Source organism: Arachis hypogaea, chromosome 14, assembly GCF_003086295.3.
Source record: "Arachis hypogaea cultivar Tifrunner chromosome 14, arahy.Tifrunner.gnm2.J5K5, whole genome shotgun sequence".
NCBI classification, from domain to species: Eukaryota; Viridiplantae; Streptophyta; class Magnoliopsida; order Fabales; family Fabaceae; genus Arachis; species Arachis hypogaea.
Window position 1 is genome coordinate 13,557,491 of NC_092049.1, and position 19,528 is coordinate 13,577,018.

The window sequence follows — 19,528 nt, forward strand, 5'->3', positions numbered from 1 at the left end:
TGTGGAATTTAAATATTGTAAACCTTAATATTTTGTGTTATTAGTCATTATAAGACTATAAGTTAATGCTTTATGTTTAAAATGCATAAGACTTTAGACTAATGCATAATATTGTGTTATTTTGTATTGATTTAAATATTTGGTGTTATTAGACAATATTAGTATTGATTATGGTTATGCTTTAATTTTAGAGAAGGGTTGGTTCTTGTTATATTTTTTTAAGTGAATTTTACTATGTGAATTGTGAAATAATGGTTGGAGATTAGGTGATTTTTACATGCTAAAGACCCGATTTTCACCCGGTTTTTACCCGGTTTTCACCCGACCCGAAGGTGCATAGGTTTCATCGGGTTAGGGTCTAAAAATTAGACCCGGTCTATATTTCGAGTCGAGTCTGGGTCAAGCCAAACCCGGTGTGGCCCGGCCCATGTACACCCCTAGTGCTGATATTGGACGAAGGGGATCCATGGATGATGAGCACATCCAAATAGATGATCTAGCTGCCCACCTTGGATTTGTGTTCAAATACCCTATACCGAGTGCATTTTATGTAGTTTTTGGTGGGCATGGGGGCCTAACGCAGCTGCTTTCATTAAGAGGAATGCAATTAGATTATTTTTTGAAGACACCAATATGCTGCAATCATATGATACAGATGCACTTTTCCTAAAATGGTTGGAGGATTCTCATAGGAAACCATTCTTAGGGGCAGACCTTGCCTTGGCTGGTGAACGGAGTGTTAATAATACTTATGGGACAACGGCATTGACTGTGCTTATACTTGGAAGGCATTTATTGGTTGCCAATGTTGGTGATTGTCGAGCAGTTCTTTGTAGGCGAGGAGTAGCAGTTGAGATGTCTCATGATCACAGACCGAGTTATTTACCAGAACAGAGGAGAGTGGAAGAGTTAGGTGGTTTCATCTATGATGGGTATCTCAATGGTGATCTTTCTGTCACCCGTTCCCTTGGTAATTGGAAGTTGAAGTATCCATTTGAGACTGTGTTGCCTCGTATTGTTGTTCCAGATATTCAAGTAGTTACATTGACAGAGAAGGACGAGTTCTTGATTATTGGGTGCGACGGCATTTGGGATGTAATGTCAAGCCAGGAAGTAGTTAGGTTCGTGCATCGACAATTGATAAGGCATGATGATCCACAACAATGTACCAAAGAACTAGTTAAGGAAGCATTGCGCCTCAATACAACAGATAATCTTACTGTGATTGGTATATGCTTATCCCCGGTGGAAAAGATTGTTGAATCTCTCCCACCGCATAGGCGAAGATTCAGAGCTTGCTCCCTATCTAAAGAGGCCAGATTGAGGAGCTTACTTGAAGGAAAATAAATGTGCATATACATCTCACCATCCGCAGTTGTTCATTCCATGCAAAGATTAGGTTGTGTTTGTAGGCTGTCTTAGATTGCTACAGAAAATCAGCCAGCAGTTTTGTAGGGATAGAGAGAAAAGATTAGAGGGTGTTTTTCACCTATTTAATGAGAGGTATTTTTTTTGGGTTATGACTTTGTTCGATAGAGACAATTGTAGGTAGCTAGTTTTTGGCAGGAACCATGGTGAATAGAATTTGACAGTTGTTACATGTGTAAACAAAGAGAATTGATTCAGCCTTGTCAACAACATGTATGAATGCAGCAAGAATTTGATGTTCTTTTGGAATATTGGATTCAATTGCGCTTTTGTTTGAATGAAGCTTGGGACACGTTTGAACCATTTTGTGATTGGCTATACAGTTCCAATAGCGTTTAACATTGAGTTATTCCTTGCTCAAAATGCGCTTGATTTGCTAGGTTGATCTTATCACCAGTTCACTGTAAAGTCCCAGGGGTTGCGTATACACACCCTGAGGTTGCATTTGTTGGGAAGATGGAGGAGCAGATGAAGGAAATTGGTGTTGAATACTGCATCAGGAAGTTTCCTTTGCTGGCCAATAGCAGGGCTAAGGTAATAGATAATGCTGAAGGGTTGGTAAAGATTTTGGCCGAAAAGGAGACAGACCAGATATTGAGAGTGCATATTATAGCACCAAATGCTGGAGAGCTCATTCATGAAGCTGTTCTGGCATTACAGTATGGTGCTGCAAGTGAGGACACAGCACATGTTTGCCATGCACATCCAACAATGAGCAAAGCGGTGAAAGAAGCTACAATGGCTACTTTTGACAAGCCCATTCATATTTAAAAGAATTGAAGAAGCAGTTTCTACTCTATTCTTGTCCTCATTTTTGTCCGTGAATTTTATGGTAAGATGATACCATCTTGTGTTAAAATAGGTTTAGCTAGGAGCATAAATACGATTAGTTAGTTATTTACCATTGATTTGGATTGTTTTTACTTACGACTTATGAGTATTGAGTAGTACTGTGGTGAGTAACTAATTATTTACATATGATTTTCACTACCTAGCACTTATTATAGCACTAAAATATAAGGGGTAATTAATATTTTTCATATATTGCAAGGACTATTTTAACTTTGCAGATATCATAACACTCTATTTGTAATTCTATGGTACTTTGTGAAGAATTTTTACCTTTTTTACGAACTTAACTATAGATCTTAAATGATGTTTATCTGATTTTTTTTCTATTTGAACAAACTTTTTTTTGAAACAAAGAAGCTCAACACAATAGTGGAGCAAAGTAGTTTGTAACATAAAAGATAATAACAGCACTTATTTTAAACACCTAGAATTTATCCCAATGTCATCTCCGGCATTGCCATCAACAACTAAAGGGATCCTGACTCTCCCACTCCTTGTAGCTGAGGGCAGTTAAATTGATTAGTTCATCTACACCTTTTGCTGTGCTCTGAAATAACTTCTTGTTTCTTTCCAACCAGATGTTCCAAATCACCGCAAAGAAACTGATGAACCACTTCTTACGCTCCTCCTTCCTGGAAGTTACACCTGTCCAGCTTAGAAAGTGTTCCTTCACTGTACCCGGGAAGGACCATTGTCTGTCAAAATCAGATACCCAAGCACACCACACCTGCCAAGTAAAGTCGCATCCAAGAAACAAGTGGTGAACAAGTTCAACATCCTTATTGCACAAAAGACAGACATTATCATTCGGATTTATAATTCCGAGACGACCTAATATTTCCTTTGTATTCACCCTGCCTATCAAAACAAACCATGCAAACAGCTCAACTCTTGGAGGGACTAACCCTCTCCAAACAGTCTTGGTGAAGCTATAACTGGTTACATTATCTGGGAGCATTTCTACCTGCAACACCTGCACAAAACTGTTAGTAGAAAAAATTTCTTGTTTGTCAAATTTTTATACCACTCTATCCTCTCTGTCAAAAGCTAGTTTAACCGGTCTTAGAGTGTCATGTAACTGATTTACTAGTTCCAACTCCCATTGGAAAAGCTCACGTCTCCATTGGAAATTCCAAACCCACTCTAGCCCATCCCAAAAGCCATATACCCCTATGACTGATCCTTTTTGGATTGAAACCGAGAAGAGCCTTGGAAACCTATCCTTCAGCGCGCCACCACTTAACCAAATATCTTCCCAGAAGTGAGTTCTTCTTCCATCACCGATCTCCATAGACAAGGCAGTTATCATCTTGTCCCTTATATGTTGCTCCTTTATTTGTAGCTGGCATATATCCTTCCATGGACCCCTCTAGTAGGTAATCTCTGGGATGATAATAGCGCATTAGGAGAGAGATTGTTACAGGAGCACACCACCTTCTTCCACAATGGGCACTCCTCCTTGGAGAACCTCCACCACCACTTAAATAGTAGTGCTGTATTACGAACCATCGCATCTCCAACACCTAACCCACCCATCTTTTTTAGGGCTTGGACCACCTCCCAACTAACTAAAGCCATGCCATTTCTGCCATCCTTCTTACTCCAAAAGAACTTTCTCTATAATGAAATAAGCTTTTCCGCAACAGCTTTTGGCATCTTATATAAGCTTAAGTAATATACCGGCAGACTGTTTAGTACTGCCTTGATGAGCACCAGCTTCCCTGCTTTATTCAGCACCTTAGATTTTCACAAGCTGAGCTTCTCCTCCACTTTGTCTATAATTGGCTTCCAAGTCTTAACCAACCTCGGGTTTGCTCCTAGAGGGACGCCAAGATATCTAACTGGAAGAGCAGCTTCCTTGCATCCTAGCAAGCTGCACATACTTCGAACCCACTGCTGTTCACAGTTGATTGGTATCAAGCTAGACTTGTCAAAATTGATACTTAAGCCCGACATCAACTCAAAGCATCGTAGAAGCCTCTTGTAATTCTTAATGGTCTCCTCTTCCAGCGGACAGAACAGCACAGTGTCATCAGCAAATTGAAGATGTGACAATTCAATATTGTCTCTCCCAACAATTAAGGGGGTTATTCGGCCGTTTCTAACTGCCTCTCCAATCATTCTGTGTAGGACATCAACAACAAGCACAAACAAAAATGGAGATAGAGGGTCACCTTGTCTCAGACCTCTTTCCATCCTAAACGGCTTCGTTGGTAAACCATTTATCAACACCGACATAGAGGTTGTGCCGATACACTCCATCACCCATTTCCTCCACCTTCGACCAAACCCCATCTTCTGCAGGATAATGTCTACAAAACTCCACTTGACTCTATCATACGCCTTTTGAAAGTCCAGTTTAATTATTGCAGCTTCCTTTTTCCTCATTTTGAACCAATGTACAATTCACATGCAATAAGTGCCCCGTCGTGTATTTTCCGGCCCTTGACAAACGCACTCTGAGTCTCTCCAACTAGAGCTGGCATAGCTGTTCTCATCCTCCTAATCAACACCTTAGAAATCACCTTATACACACAACCCACCATGCTAATTAGTCGAAGGTCCTTGATTTCCTTTGCCCCAATGAATTTCGGTGCCAAAGCAACCCAAGTTATATTAGTATCGGCCGGTAGCCTAGAAGTCTGAAAGAACCCCATCACAGCTGCTGTGAACTCAGTCCCAATCTCGTCCCAGCACTTCTTAATAAAATTAAAGTTGTACCCATCACTCCCTGGTGCCTTGGACGGTTCACAGTCCCACACTGCATCTCTAATCTCCTCAGCTGATGGCAATACCTCTAAAGCTGCAGCATCCTCTTCAGATATCATACCCACCAGGCCATCCCTAAAACCCACCATAGGAGACTCTTCCTGATGATATAACTTCTTGTAGAACTCTGTGATAGCAATTTTTATCCTTGATTGATTTCTTACCAACCTCCCATCAATTAGCAGTGCATCAACCCTGTTGTTCCTCCTTCTAGTTGAAGCTATGTTATGGAAGTACCTGGTATTTTTGTCCATGTCCTTAGCAAGACGGGATCGCGACATCTGTTTCCAGTGTACTTCTTTTCTCACATACCACTTCTCACAACAAGTCACCAGCGCCTTTCTTCTTACCTCCACTGTTCCATCATATATCCCATTGCTTACCATGTCGTCTACCTTCTTAATCTCTTCCTCAAATTTCATGATCTTATTATCCATGTTCCCAAAATTGTCTCTATGCCATCTTCCCAACGGAATTGTCAAGGCCTTTAATTTGTCTATGAACTGCACCTCCCCTAGTTCCCTCCATTCTTCTTTTACCATTTTGAGAAAACCTTCGTGTGTAAACCATGAGTCTAAGCTTCTGAATGGTCTAGGTCCATCTCTAAACCTTGAGTCTTCCACTATCATTGGGCAATGATCTGACAAGCCCCTTGGTCCTCCTCTTAAGCGAATCTCTGGGAACTCCTCAACCCATTCCAGGCTCACTAAAACTCTATCAATCCAACTGCAGGACTGGCCTCTGAACCACGTAAACTTACGGTCGTTGAGCGGTAAGTCCAACAGGTGCATATCTTGTACCCAATCCTTGAACTCCTCAGCAGACGCTGTTAAACTAGTAGAACCTTTTCTTCCCTCGACGTTTATAATCTCATTAAAGTCTCCTATGAAGCATCAAGGGACTTGGCACAAACCAGCAGTATAACTCAACTCTTCCCATACAACACGTTTCTCCTCTCTAGTATGAGCACCATAAACCAAGAACAAGGCACAGTTGAAATTATTCTTTAATATGATCCCTTCTACACACAACCATCTCTCCCTTTTATAACAATTATTTATTTTAAAAATGTTTTCATCCCACATTAACAGCAACCCACCCGATGCACCATCAGCCTCTACATACTCCCACCCAGCACCATCATGCCCCCCACAAACTAGCGACATCAAACTTCGTCATTACAGGTCTTTTGGTTTCAATCAGACCTAACATATTCAGCCTAATTTTTTTCTTAAAATCCTTTATCATCCTCACCTTACCATCTCCCCTCAACCCCCGAACATTCCATGAACTAAAGATCATCTTAAAAGATTATTACACACCTTATTTTTATGCTTGGGTCTGCAACGCCTTGCCTTTGCCTTTTGTTTCGCCATTCTTTTTCTTTGAGCAATTTCTTCATTTTGAGTTTGGAGGATCGCCATAATATCATCCTCTTCGTTGTGTAGCATAGCACCAGATTCCACTGCTACTTCCCATGTTTTCCTGTTTTCCAATATCTGCTCCTTCAGTGTTGAACTCTGATAGTCACCAATATCCGCATCATTTTCAGCTCCGTCCTCACCCCTTTGGTCATCTTCAACGCCCTCCCCGCCCTATATCAATAATTTCTGCCCTTCGTTCGACCTGCATCGTCCATTCACATCATCAAACACAGCTCCTGCGTTATTTGCCCAGCTTCCATTTACAGTTACTCTTCCATTTTTGTTATCCTCATTTGTGCCATTTTCGTCATCAATATCCCCAAAATTCCCGTCATCACTATCCTCTTCCATACCCCCTTTTTTACCTCGGCCAGCACCTTCATCCCCATTGCCGTCAACCGCCCGAACCTCCGCTTAGGGGTGTGCATGGGTCGGGTGAAACCGGGTTTGAAGTGACCCAGACCCGACCCGAAATATATACCGGGTCTATTTATTAGACCCGAATCCGGCCCTAGACCCGATGAAACCTATACATTTTCGGGCCACGATTATACCGGGTGAAAACCGGGCCGTTAACATTACATTACCTTTATACCTTCTTATAAGTGCATATGAAAATATCCAAATTTCCAAGGCTCCAACTATTATTTGACATGGTAAAATTCACTTAGAAAAATATAACAAGAACCAACTCTTTTCTAAAATTAAAGTATAAGCATAATTAATACTAATATTATATAATAACACCAAATATTTAAATCAATACAAATAACACAATATTATGCATTAGTCTAAAATCTTATGCATTTTAAACAGAAAACGTTAACTTATAGTCTTATAATAACTAATAACACAAAATATTAAGATTTACAATACTTAAATTCCACATAAGAATAGCCATTATCCATCACTAATAACACAAAATATTAATTGTGTATGATGATCGGGCCACCGGGCCGACTTCGGGTGACCCGAGCCATGGCCCGGACCCGACCCGAAATAATGACTGGGTCTATTTTTGAGACCCATACCCGACCCTAGACCCAATGAAATCGCACCAAATTAGCCCCTAAAGTGCTCGGGACCGGGCCATGCACACCCCTACCTCCGCTCCTTCATCGCCTGGAATCGTTTCAGTTCTTCCATCCTCCAGCGCCATCGATATTGTCTGGCGTTGCTCAAGCCCGATATCCTCTCCATCGCCTTCTCTAGCTTTCCACGCCTTATCAATCACTGCCCCGCCGTTCGCCGGACGATGATAATTCTCAGTCGCGCGTCTTCGATTGGTGGAACATCCGCGCTCTCCAACTCCTCGTGGCCGTCCGATCTGGGACCAGCTAGCACCACCAGACTCGGTTCTGCTTCCCTCGGCTGATCCGCTCTGCCTGTGATGGCTACCCCTAGCAAGAACCCGTTGCACCTGACCCGGATCCGTCATGCCCTGAGCTGGCCCATCCGAGTTGCATATGGTAGCGTCAAATCCATTGGGAGTAGCTATAGGATTTGGGCCCAGCATACTTGCATAGCCCATGTTATTGAATATCTTGTTTTTGGGCTTATTTTTGTAGCTGTTATTGTGTTTTATTGTCCCCCTTATGGCCTTCATTTGTTGTAGTCCACCATTCAGATTGCCAAAATCCCAGGATAAGGTTTTGTCTGAATCTTCTTTATTACTCATAAAAGCACCCTCCACAAAATCAGCATACCCTTTAAGAGCTTCATTACTCGTATTATATGTTACCAATTTAAGTTGAGCCTCTTTTGAATTTTTGAATTTCCACTCATTTAAAATATCTGCTAAATTTACTATTCTATCCTCAGCTTCTTCACCCTCCCGCACCACAGCCATCATCGGTTCAGTCGCCTGGTCTACGCATACCGGTGGTTTTTTGAGCCTCACTGATGTGTCATCCACAGCTGTATAGTTACCTCCAGCATTTTTCATTTGTTCCTCACGACTTATGTCCCTGACTGTACCATTGTCCAACTTACAACTTGCACCATATGTCTCGCGTCCCACCTCCTTTACCAACACATCAAATCCGCTGATGCCTATTGTTATGTGTATCCATTCGTTGATCGCACCCATTACACAGGTATCAATTTGTACTCTTCCAACACTGAAGGAATTGCACGATTCCTCAACGAGTCGCATCCAACTACTTCGCCCCACTGGCCTCCTATGGTTTTAAAAGTTTCGTCAGTCCAGGCATGCAGCGGAACTCCAAAACATTCTAGCCATGTTCTTCTAGTTTCACTTCGTTCGGACTCCTCCCACCGCCAAACACTATGAAAAACTTGTAATAGACTGTTCATGTTAAAGGTGTATGTCTCTTCTGCGCTCAATACACTATCAAAGGTCAATAAGGCTTTGTAGGCACCCATTTCTCGTACTTCGGTGACTTGAGGAAAGTTCTTCGCAACCTGATCTTTCAGCGAGTTAAAGTTTATGGCCGTTGTTGTTCCTCCCACAAGGCTTCTTTGTAGCCACTCCAAGTTTTCCTTGGCCACAGTAACTTCCACCTTTTTTGTCCACCCATTTCCATGTGGATCTATTACTTTTGTCTCCTTTCTTGGTTCTGATGTTTTCTTCTGATCCTCCATCTGAACCACTTCGCATTATGGCCGGTGATGAGCAGAGATTTGATCATCTTCTCTTCTCTGAATTCTGCTAGTATCATTCTTGTCTGGCATTCTCTTGTACTTTGCTTCCCCTACAAAAATAATCTTACCTCTCAACCTCGTTCGATTCATCTCCCTTATAGCCTTCAATGCTCCTCCTTTCGTGGTGTATCGTATGAACGCAAAGATATATATATATATATATATGATCACTTTTTTGTTTTCGTGATAAATATATGTCGTTTATGCGTCCCGTCCAGTTGAACAGCTAAAACAACTCTCTCCTCGATATGTCTTCGGGAAGGTTGTCCACGAAGATTAAGAAAGACTCATTCTCAAGTCTTCGATACTCTTCTCGGTTTCAAACTTTTGGATCTTTGTCGTGTTCCCTAAACCTAGCCCTCCTTGTGTTTCCCCTACAAAAACAAATAATTAGAAGTGCAAAGTGCAACGGTCCCTTATTTTATACTCACTATTTTTTGTTTTTTTATTTTTTTCTAATTTCCTAAAAAGAAAAATTAATATAGAGTTTATTTAACATGTGTCTAGCTTACCATTAGTATAAAGTTTTAAATGTTTTCATTTGATGAAGGCAAAATAAATGCATTGAAAACTTGAATTTTTTATATTTTCAATAAAAACTTTTCACTAATAACAAGTTTATCATTTGCTCTTAGGACACATGTTAGCTAAACCCTTAAATATATTAGCTTTTAAGAATTAATACCTTTTTTAGTTCTTAATTATTTGATTAATTTAAAGGACAAAGTACCTCTCCATAATTTAAAAATTTTTAATTAATTTTTAACCATTTAAATAATTAGTCTAAGTAGTCTCTATAATAAATTGTCAAATGATAACTTGTTGATGTGTGAGAAATGGTAGTATTCTCATAGCAACTATACTTAATGTATCAATAGATTACCATCTAACAATTACAAAGACTGCTTAGACTAATTAGTTAAGTCCTTGAGAATCGATTAAGGATTTTTGAATTGTTGTAGAAAGACTCAAAGTTCTAAAAACCGAAATGGACCGACTGATTTAACTGGATTAATTGAGATTCAGTCATCAGGACGATTCAGTTGACTTTAAAATCGCGTGACAAAAAATCGGTTAAAAAATTGATCGAACCGATAGTAAACCGGTGAACCTCCAAAACCGACCGATTTATTTAAGGGTTTTCTGTTCGGTCAACCCCTTAAAAACGGCCCCGTTCCCTCCCCTAAAAAAACCCTTAAATCCCCCAACGGAGCCCCAGTCCTAAGGGTGTTCGCAGCATGACTGATGGGCGACGAGCGACAGATGACGGCGGCTTCACCCGCGATGGAAGGAAAGGGAGAGGCTGTGACTGCGAGGGAGGGAAAGAGAGAAGCTGCGACTGTGAGGGAGGAAAACGGCGACTGTGAACTGTGAAAGGAGGAAGAGAGGGAGAGAGAACCGCGCCGAGGTGCTGTCCGGCAAGTCGGCGATGGTGCTGTGGACGGTGAAGGAAGACAGTGCTACGAGGAAGGGGCTTGGCGGCTGGGGCTTGAGGCTTAATGTTCCTTCATTAGAGAGAGACTGTGAGAGACTAGAGTGGCGCTGCTAGGTTTAGGTTATCTGGTATTTGGGACTTTGGGGGTTGGCTTTTTAGGATTTTTTAGGTGACTAGTTCGGTTAGAATTTTCAGTGTGAACGAAAAACTGAACCGAACCGCAAGAAAAACAGCAAAACGTGATTTTTTTTAGTTTGTTCAGTTTTTTATTTTTTCGGTTCGGTTGATCAGTTTTTTCGGTCCGGATTTGTTTTGAACACCCCTACCCAGTCCCACTTCTCTCTTCTCTCTGAAAATTGGAAACTAAAAGAACAAAGAACCCTAGTCTCACAACCCCGCAGCCACCGTCTCTTTTCATTGTCATCGCCGAACACTTCTCTACTGGAGACAGGCGTCGCGTGTGGAAGCTCTGTCGCCGTCGTAGGAAGCTATGTCACGTGTGGAAGCTCTGTCGCCGTCCTAAGAAGTTATGTCACCGTCGTCGTCTCCTCTGTTCGAGCTCTCTCTCTCTCTGTCTTAGCCGGCAGTTTTGTGTCGTCGCCGTCACTCCCCTTCCTTCCTCGATACCGGTAAGCACTGTTATTTGGAATTATTTTTGTTAGTTTTACTATTTTTAAAAATATTAATTTGCTGATTTTCAGATTTTGATAATAATTTGTAGTTTTGTTAATGTTGCTGATTTTCGGATTTTAATAATACTTTGTAGTTTTGTTAATAATACTGCGTTTAATGGTTTATTGAATGTCTGAGTTGTGAGTTGCTGAATGATTTTGTTAAATATTTTTTGCTGAGTTAATTTTTTTATATTTTTTATTGTATGTTAGGCAGCGTTTGGTTTATGTATCTCTTGAGACAGAGACATAGAGACATAGACATTAAAGACATGAACATAAGTTATTAGTGTCTATGTACTGTGTTTGGTAAACATTGAATAAGACACAATAAAATTAGAAAAAGTCCATATTATCCTTATAAAAAAAGAGTAAAGTATCGTTTTTGTCCTCAACGTTTGGGGTAAATCCTATTTGTATCCCTAACGTTTGTAAAAGTGATTCAATGTTATCCTGCAGTCAATTACACATCATGAGCGCTTTAGTTTGAGTTTTAAAAATCTCTTCTTAAAGTTAGAATACAAATGTCTGGGATAGAATCGATGATCTATTCCGAAAAATAGCTCATCAAATGTTGAAACTAATTCCTACAACATTTACATAATTCACTTTTCTAGGGACATAATTGAATTTAAACACAAATAGTGGGTATAATATTAAAATCGAACACATCCAAGTGAGACCCAATTGAGAATGAATACATCCAAGTGAGAATAATTGAAAAATATAATCTGATTTGTTAGTATAATTAATAATAGGATAACATTGAATCACTTTTATAAACGTTAAGGATACAAATAGGACGATTTAAATGTTAGGAACACAAATAAGACTTACTCCAAACGTTTGGGACAAAAACTATACTTTACTCTAAAAAAAAATATCAGCTACCATTGCTACCACTATCATCCACCATCTCCACCACTTCAGATTCATCATCACACACAATTCACCACAAATTAATCAGCAAAAATTTTACAAGAATCAACAAGAATTTTTATTTTTCAACAAAAAAACAAAAAGGGAGGAGAAGGTAACTGAAGAGCAAACTGTGAAAAGAGAAGAACCAAAGTAGAGGAAGAGGCGACAATGGCAAACTCGAAGAGGAAGAGGGAGAGGCGGCCATGGGCATCGCGAAGAGGGAAGAGAGGCGACAGCCAATCTGGATGATGAAGGAGACTTAGCGGCGACGGTGGATCTAAACGAAGGAGGAGACGAGTGGCGGCACGCAAATCTGGACGGAGGAGACACAGGACAACGCTTGGATCTGGACGAAGTGGGAGACGCAGCGGCGATGGAACGCAGATCTAGATGAAAGGGGAGACGCGACAGCGGCGATGGATCTGGACGAGGGATCTGGACAAGGAGATGCAACGCTGACGGCGAATCTGGATGAGGGGATGCGACGGCGGAAGAAAGGAGGAGGGAGGAAGGAGAACGGTCACGGTGGATGGAGAAGAAGAAAGAGAGGGTAAATGAGTAAAAAATTGTGTCTAATTGATTGTGTCTCTGTGTCTCATTATTTTGGAAGTACACTGAATACGGAAATGGATCCTCTCAATTGTTAAAAAAAAGTGAGAGTGTAAAGTGTGATCTTTAACCCTCCATTGCTCTCTCTCTCATATTTATTCTTGGTTCCACTTATAAAACTAATGGTGAGAGATCACACTTTATTCCCTCAATTGTTAAAAAAATGGAGAGGGTCCATTCTCCACTAAATACATGTATTTTGTGTATACTTGTGTACTAACGTGTCCATCAAAGATTTGTGTCTCAACAAACAAATATAAAATATGTTCTAGCGTGTCTCATATCTCTGTGTCTGTGTCTTTGAAACCAAACGCTGCCTTAAAGATGGGATAACCACAAAGTGATTTGAAAACGCTACCAATCAAGGGTTATAGTTTCATTGAGTTAGGACATTCTTTTTTCTTTAATATGACTCAATTAGATTTGGATTATTTTGTGCCTTGAAAAATTTGTTGTCTTATAATAAAGATATTAATAAATTTTTAGATATTAGATTGGTATGTTTCTTAATTTTTTCTGTTTCTTTTTTCTTTTATTCTGTGGCCTGTTGCTTGAATTTTGGATTCTTGGAGTTTTGCGGGTATGGGTTGCTTGTTAGGTTGTTTCAATTTGGAGAATTTTTATGGTCTGAAGTAGATTGCTGAAACTTCAGTTAATTCTTTATGATTTTGTGGTGTGCTGAAATGTGTTGTGACGTCATGTATGTGCGTGGGATAGAAGCTAATTTAATTGAGCATTTTGTTTTAAAAAGAACTTGTATTTACTGCATATCTTTTGCAAAGAGAACTTGTTTTTAAGATAATGAAAATTCATTTTAGGTCCGACTTAAGTTCCTCATATATTTGTAGATGCTTCAGAATTTCTCTTACAAATTCTATCTAGTCTTTTATGATGCTTTGGCCCTTTAAAATATGCATTCACTTGGTATCATTGATGGAATTTAGTAAAATAGCAAAATTTGTTTCATTTAATAAAGATATATGTTGTTAAGTGTTAATTTTGAGTTTTTATTAATTTTTTATTTTATTTTATTTTATTATATGGAAGAGATATGGAAGAAGTTGAAAATTTCGTAAAATTTTGAATTTTATTAACTTAAAAATAATTAAATTTAAATATTTAAAATTATATATTGAATTTTTAATAATTTTATTATATATTTAATTAAATCGATTTAATTACGATTCGATCTTAATTAGATCATTAAACTAATTATTTAACCGATTTAATGATCAGTTCGATTCTCGTAATTTTGGTAAAGAGTTTTGTCTTTCATTCAAATAGCCAAACACCGAAAAGAGTATTTATTATTTTTTTAATAAATTTTTTAAAAAAATGCTTATTAAAAAAATAAATAAAATAGTACAGTTTCTGTAAAAACACAGATGATATTAGGGGTGAGCACGGGTCGAGTTAGTTAGAGTTTAGGGTGAAAAGAGAACCGAACTAATTGAATTGTAATTGATTTGGTTTAGTTCGAATTTAAGTTTTTTTTGTGTATGTACCCGAACTAAACCAAACTGATTAAGAATGGATTGGTTCGGTTCGGATAATTGAGTACCCGATAAAACATAAATTCTTAAAAAAAAAAAACAAAAATATTTTTCTTAAAAATTCTGTAAGTATAATAAATATATAAAATCAATATAAATAATCCAAACATGTTAAACACCAAATATATTAAAAACTAAACACATTAAAATCTAAACATATTAGACATTAAAATCCAAATATGTTAAACACCAAACACATTAAAAACTAAATACAAAAGTGTAATAGAAATAATCCTTTAAAAGAATAACCTTTTAAAGTCTTCACTCCATAATCCTTCGTTAATATATATATATATATATATATATATATATATATATATTTAATTTTTATTTTTTTATTTAATTAATACATGATCGAGTCTACAGGTTGGTTCGAATTCTGTACCTTTAAAATTGTTACCCAAACCAATCACTAGAGAGAGTCATTAATTTGGTTTAAACTGAACCTAATTATACGTTAGTTCCAAAACTAATTTAATTAGTTTGGTTCAAATTTGGACGAATAATGGAGTACCGGTGCTCACCCCTAGATGATATAATATAGCGTGTACCACTTGTCATAGATTACAAATGTTAAAATGTACACCAGCAGAATGTGACCAGTGATGACGTAGTCCACGATGCACCATAAATACCATGGTGCATGGAAAAAATCTCTGCAATGTACAGTACTAATAATTTTGGAAAGACCGTATCCGAGATTAGAATAGAAAATCCCAGTGTAGTGAAGAAGGAAATCATGGCGTCTCTGGCTCAGCAGCTGAGCGCCCTCAGATGGTCTCCACTGCCGTCCACGTCTTCGTCAAGACCAACCACCGCCCACAACCGCCGCACCCGCACGCTCCTTCCGGTGGTGTGTTCGGTGGCCTTATCGAATGCGCAGAACCGAGAGAGAGTGAAGCTCAAAGAGCTCTTCGAGCAAGCCTATGAGAGGTGCCGCACTGCTCCCATGGAAGGTGTTTCCTTCACCGTTGATCAGTTCACTGAAGCTCTTGAAAAGTATGATTTTGATTCCGAGGTTGGCACCAAGGTCAGTTTGCTTCGCTTCCGGGTTTTTTTTTTTTTTTTTTTTTAACTGCAGTGGAGTTTGTTCTGTCACTGGTTGCATAAAGTTTTGAACTTGATAAATGGAGTTTGTGGTTTCGGTGGAAGATGACTTTGAATTGGGTTTGTTGAAATGGTGTGTATTGATGAGTAATGAGAATGTTTAGTTAATGTGTCTGTCGTAATTGATGGTTGGTTGTGTATGAAGAAAAACAAAAAGAGGTAATTGGATCCAGAGCCAACATCTTTTGCAAATATAGTTGTTTTAATTAAGGTAGGTTGAATTTCATCCTAGGTGGTTTGGATTTGTTGAGAGAAGATCAGAGCATCTGCTTAGGTGTGTGAATCGGATAGAAGATAGACAAGTGGTGAAAGATAGGTAGAGGAACACCCAAAAAATCATACACAAGTTGTAAAGGACCTCACTGTAAACACAATATATGAATAATATGATAGGGTACAGTTGATCCTAGCCAATTCCAACCAATGCGATAAGGTTTTGTTATTGTTGTTGCAATTGTTTGATTAAGATGGTCTGTTTTTCACATAAGGTTTTATGATAGGACACGATGTCATTGACATAGTTTGATACTTTGATTCATTTAGTGGAAAAGAGTTTTGTGTTGTGTTGTTTTGTTCCTTGAGGAAATAAGTTGGTTAATGGTGGTGGGTTTTTGTTTTCAGATTAAGGGCACAGTATTTGCTGTAGATGCAAGTGGAGCTTATGTTGACGTTACTGCAAAGTCGACTGCATATTTGCCACTGCAAGAAGCATGCATCCACCGAATTAAGCATGTGCAAGCAGCAGGCATAGTTCCTGGCTTGAGAGAGGAGTTTGTAGTCATTGGGGAAAATGAAGTTGATGATGGCCTGATCTTGAGTTTAAAGGCTATTGAGTTCGACCTTGCATGGGAACGCTGTAGGCAACTTCAAGCAGAAGATGCAGTTGTCAAGGGTAAGGTGGGTGAAGTGAAACCAAGAAACTCAATTTCAGTCAATGTTCAGTTCAAGTATTGTTTCTTCCGTTATGAGTTGTTTAATTTTCTCTATGTTTACATTAACTGGTTGCATACACTTTGTCTTGCAGATTGTCAATGGAAACAAGGGTGGATTGGTGGCCGAGGTGGAAGGCCTTAAGGGATTTGTTCCATTCTCACAGATTTCATCGGTTAGCTCTTGACGTACTTTGACATTAGTAGCATTGCGCTGATTTTGACCGCACTAATAGTCAATACTCAATGTAAGAAAAGTTGAGGCTTTTTGTTGTAACCATCATCAGACTGGGATGCTTCAGACCAAAGAATGAAAATCTGAAATTATTGATGCAGCATAAGTGTCGCATAAGAATATGATGCAATCTCCCTCTATTGTTGTCAATGTTGAAATAAAATAATTCAATTTTAGTAAACCCCACTTGTATTCCTCAACGAGTTCCCATAGATTATTATGTTTAACTAAGAAGTTTCTTTGAATGTTCATTTCCATATTTCATTGCTTAGCCTTCTGTTTACTTTTCTTATTAGAAATTATCTGGAGAAGAGCTACTTGAGAAGGAACTCCCTCTAAAGTTCATGGAGGTGGATGAGGAACAGTCCAGACTTATCCTCAGTCACCGTAAAGCCGCTGCTGACAGCCAGGGACAGCTGGGAATTGGATCAGTAGTAACTGGCACTGTTCAAAGCCTAAAGCCATATGGTGCCTTCGTTGACATTGGTGGAATCAGTGGTCTCCTTCACGTCAGTCAGATCAGTCATGATCGTATAACTGATATTGCAAGTGTTCTTCAACCCGGTGATATTCTGAAGGTATTCCTATGATATTGTTAGTTTGTTACATTTACATGGACATTTCCTTACAATTGCAGTTGTCTTGTAGATGAAAATTCTCACCTGTTCTTTGTTAGGTGATGATACTAAGTCATGATCGGGAGAGAGGCCGAGTAAGCCTTTCCACAAAGAAGTTGGAACCCACACCTGGTGATATGATTCGCAATCCAAAGCTTGTCTTTGAGAAGGTATAACTCAGAAAGGATGTCACATGTTTTGCTTATTTCAACTTCCTTGTTTTTTCTGCCACCTTTTTTGACATCCTTGAAGAAGCCAAAACCTTGATAAATCATATATACTTCATCACTTTCCATCAGCATTTTTAATTTTCGATGAGAATGATCACATTTAACTCTGATTCTGTTCTTATAGGCGGAAGAGATGGCTCAGACATTCAGACAGAGAATAGCCCAAGCAGAAGCCATGGCTCGAGCTGATATGCTTCGGTTCCAGCCAGAGGTATCCTAGCTATTGATTATTTATTTGTTCAAAATTCTGTGTGCATTTGCATGTCAAAGGCATTCTTACTTTCAGTTGTTACATTTCATCTTTGGGTTGAATATCTTTTTTGATTCCTTTATGACATCATTGCGCAATTTGATTATGAATATATAAAAATTATATGAATTGCAGAGTGGATTAACTCTTAGCAATGAAGGGATTTTAGGACCACTTTCTTCAGAGTTGCCTGCAGAGGGAGTGGATTTCAATGAGGTACCCCCAGCTGAAGAAGATTCATGATTCAGAATTTTGAGGGTCCTATGTTGCACCTAGCTCTAGATTTTTGCTTGTAACTCGAACAATGTTGCTGTATAACAATAAGCTTATTGTTTTGTTTTGTTTGGATAAGTTAATTTTTTCCTGCTGCTTAGAGAATACATTTCTTTCGAGTCAACAATCTCTCCTCTCCTACAAATTTCAATTCTGTTGTGTGTGTATTTAGCCAGATGAACTAAAATATTGATTTTCAAGAAAGGAAAAGTCAATTAATCCTTTTATTTTCTGATTAAATGAAAGCTTTCATGTTACGGAAACAAAGGAGCAATACAATATTAGTTTTTTGGATTTAGCGAACAATAGTTTTTAAGTTGTTAAATGCGAAAAGTATGTATTGAAGAATTAAAAATTTCAAGTTTTTAAAAGTATATATTTGTATTAAGAATATAGAAAAATTGGACATTGGGATAAGTAATTTTAACTAATACCTTTAGAATGTGTTTTCAAAATCGAAGTGTTTTTTTTTTTTCGTACGGGATGGAGCAAACCAATTATTTACTGGTCTGTGCTCAATGATTATATATCTTATTTGAAAATAAATAAGGGAGAAAAGCAATATAAGCTGCTCAGAAAAGCAATATAAGCTGCTCTATCCAGCCAATTGGAAACCAAAAATTCCTCTTTTTCCCGAAGAAAATAAAAAAAATATTAATACTATCTTTTTGTCTAAATCCTATTAAGCTACTTATCTTTTAAGTATGGGAAAGGGATAACCGATACAGTTCGAAGCATACTAAAATTACTTTCACAGTTTCACATAAATGGTTTTAGTATTTTATATCAATAATGTCAAGATTTGCATGAGAATTCAATCATTATAATTAATCACATATATATCAACAATAAACAGAACAAATATTTTAACTAGAATTGTGGGGCCCTCCTAAGAGGGCTCCTCCAAAAATTGGCGTATGCCGCATTAAGTGGCGAACACACGGTATTCTTTAGTAAAAGGCGAAAGAATAGTTCGCTCTGTGCTCACCACACGGCTCCGTGAGTTTACCAAGGTGAAGTGCTCTCATTTTATAGGCGATGAACATTTTTCTCTCATTACTCTACCCGATGTGGGCTTTGGTTAATACTAACACTCTCCTAACTCCCTCAATCACAACCTTCTGGATGATACCTCTGCAGTTTCCTGGAGCCCCATTTTTCTTTCTACATTTATAAAGTGATTAGTCTTTTTCCACATATTTACAATCTCTATTCTTGAGTAAAAAATTTAAAAAATGTGGGTTTACATCACCGTTTATATTTATGTGTTGCCAATTACTTGAACAGCTTCTTGTTCAAGGAACATCTTGGGATATATTTTACTGAATATTGATAAATCAAATGCTTTTTTTCTACGGATAGGTTTGTCCTAACCACAGCTCTAATGTAGACTTGTCACAAAATCATAAAGTGTGAACGTGGATAAACGAGTGATCTTGAATGTTTGCTCAATGTATTAAGTGCATGTCTATATATGGAAGACTTGGAATGACGACGTTGCTACCATATTACATGTTCTACTGGGTGAGAATCAGCGACATGAATTTAAAAAGAATGTCAA

The 19,528-nt window shown here is 38.5% G+C and overlaps 3 protein-coding genes, 1 non-coding gene and 1 pseudogene across 4 annotated transcripts; 3 read left to right on the forward strand and 2 right to left on the reverse strand.

The window, feature by feature from the left end:
- Window positions 1-466: 466 nt before the first annotated feature.
- Window positions 467-1,347, forward strand: LOC112742263 (probable protein phosphatase 2C 13; annotated as a pseudogene).
- Window positions 1,348-1,647: 300 nt separating this feature from the next.
- On the forward strand, window positions 1,648-2,199 carry LOC112742264 (dihydrolipoyl dehydrogenase, mitochondrial-like). Its single transcript, XM_025791502.1, has 2 exons — window positions 1,648-1,721; window positions 1,809-2,199. Exons 1-2 carry the CDS (start codon window positions 1,648-1,650, stop codon window positions 2,197-2,199), a joined length of 465 nt encoding a protein of 154 aa, XP_025647287.1.
- A 541-nt stretch (window positions 2,200-2,740) lies between these two features.
- On the reverse strand, window positions 2,741-3,589 carry LOC112742265 (uncharacterized). Its single transcript, XM_025791503.1, has 2 exons — window positions 3,338-3,589; window positions 2,741-3,244 (listed from the first exon to the last, which is right to left on the reverse strand). The coding sequence occupies exons 1-2, from the start codon at window positions 3,587-3,589 to the stop codon at window positions 2,741-2,743; spliced, it is 756 nt and encodes a 251-aa protein (XP_025647288.1).
- An 11,346-nt stretch (window positions 3,590-14,935) lies between these two features.
- LOC112741605 (small ribosomal subunit protein bS1c) lies at window positions 14,936-18,094 on the forward strand. The gene is made up of 7 exons (XM_025790621.3): window positions 14,936-15,356; window positions 16,055-16,330; window positions 16,458-16,538; window positions 16,894-17,175; window positions 17,274-17,384; window positions 17,569-17,655; window positions 17,830-18,094. Exons 1-7 carry the CDS (start codon window positions 14,970-14,972, stop codon window positions 17,935-17,937), a joined length of 1,332 nt encoding a protein of 443 aa, XP_025646406.1. The 5' UTR covers window positions 14,936-14,969; the 3' UTR covers window positions 17,938-18,094.
- A 755-nt stretch (window positions 18,095-18,849) lies between these two features.
- LOC112745202 (U5 spliceosomal RNA) lies at window positions 18,850-18,964 on the reverse strand. The gene has a single exon (XR_003173141.1). It is a non-coding gene; the product is annotated as a U5 spliceosomal RNA (small nuclear RNA).
- Window positions 18,965-19,528: the final 564 nt, after the last annotated feature.

Excerpts from the sequence above, each read along its gene's own strand:
- LOC112741605 (XM_025790621.3), top strand. The coding sequence starts at position 14,970 with ATGGAAAAAATCTCTGCAATGTACAGTACTAATAATTTTGGAAAGACC. Across the intron at positions 16,331-16,457 it reads ATGCAGTTGTCAAGGGTAAG|ATTGTCAATGGAAACAAGGG; the intron begins GTGGGTGAAGTG and ends TTTGTCTTGCAG. Across the intron at positions 16,539-16,893 it reads CATTCTCACAGATTTCATCG|AAATTATCTGGAGAAGAGCT; the intron begins GTTAGCTCTTGA and ends TTTTCTTATTAG.
- LOC112742265 (XM_025791503.1), bottom strand. The coding sequence starts at position 3,589 with ATGATAACTGCCTTGTCTATGGAGATCGGTGATGGAAGAAGAACTCAC. Across the intron at positions 3,245-3,337 it reads TACATGACACTCTAAGACCG|GTAGAAATGCTCCCAGATAA; the intron begins GTTAAACTAGCT and ends CAGGTGTTGCAG.
- LOC112742264 (XM_025791502.1), top strand. The coding sequence starts at position 1,648 with ATGCAGCAAGAATTTGATGTTCTTTTGGAATATTGGATTCAATTGCGC. Across the intron at positions 1,722-1,808 it reads TTGAATGAAGCTTGGGACAC|GTTGATCTTATCACCAGTTC; the intron begins GTTTGAACCATT and ends TTGATTTGCTAG.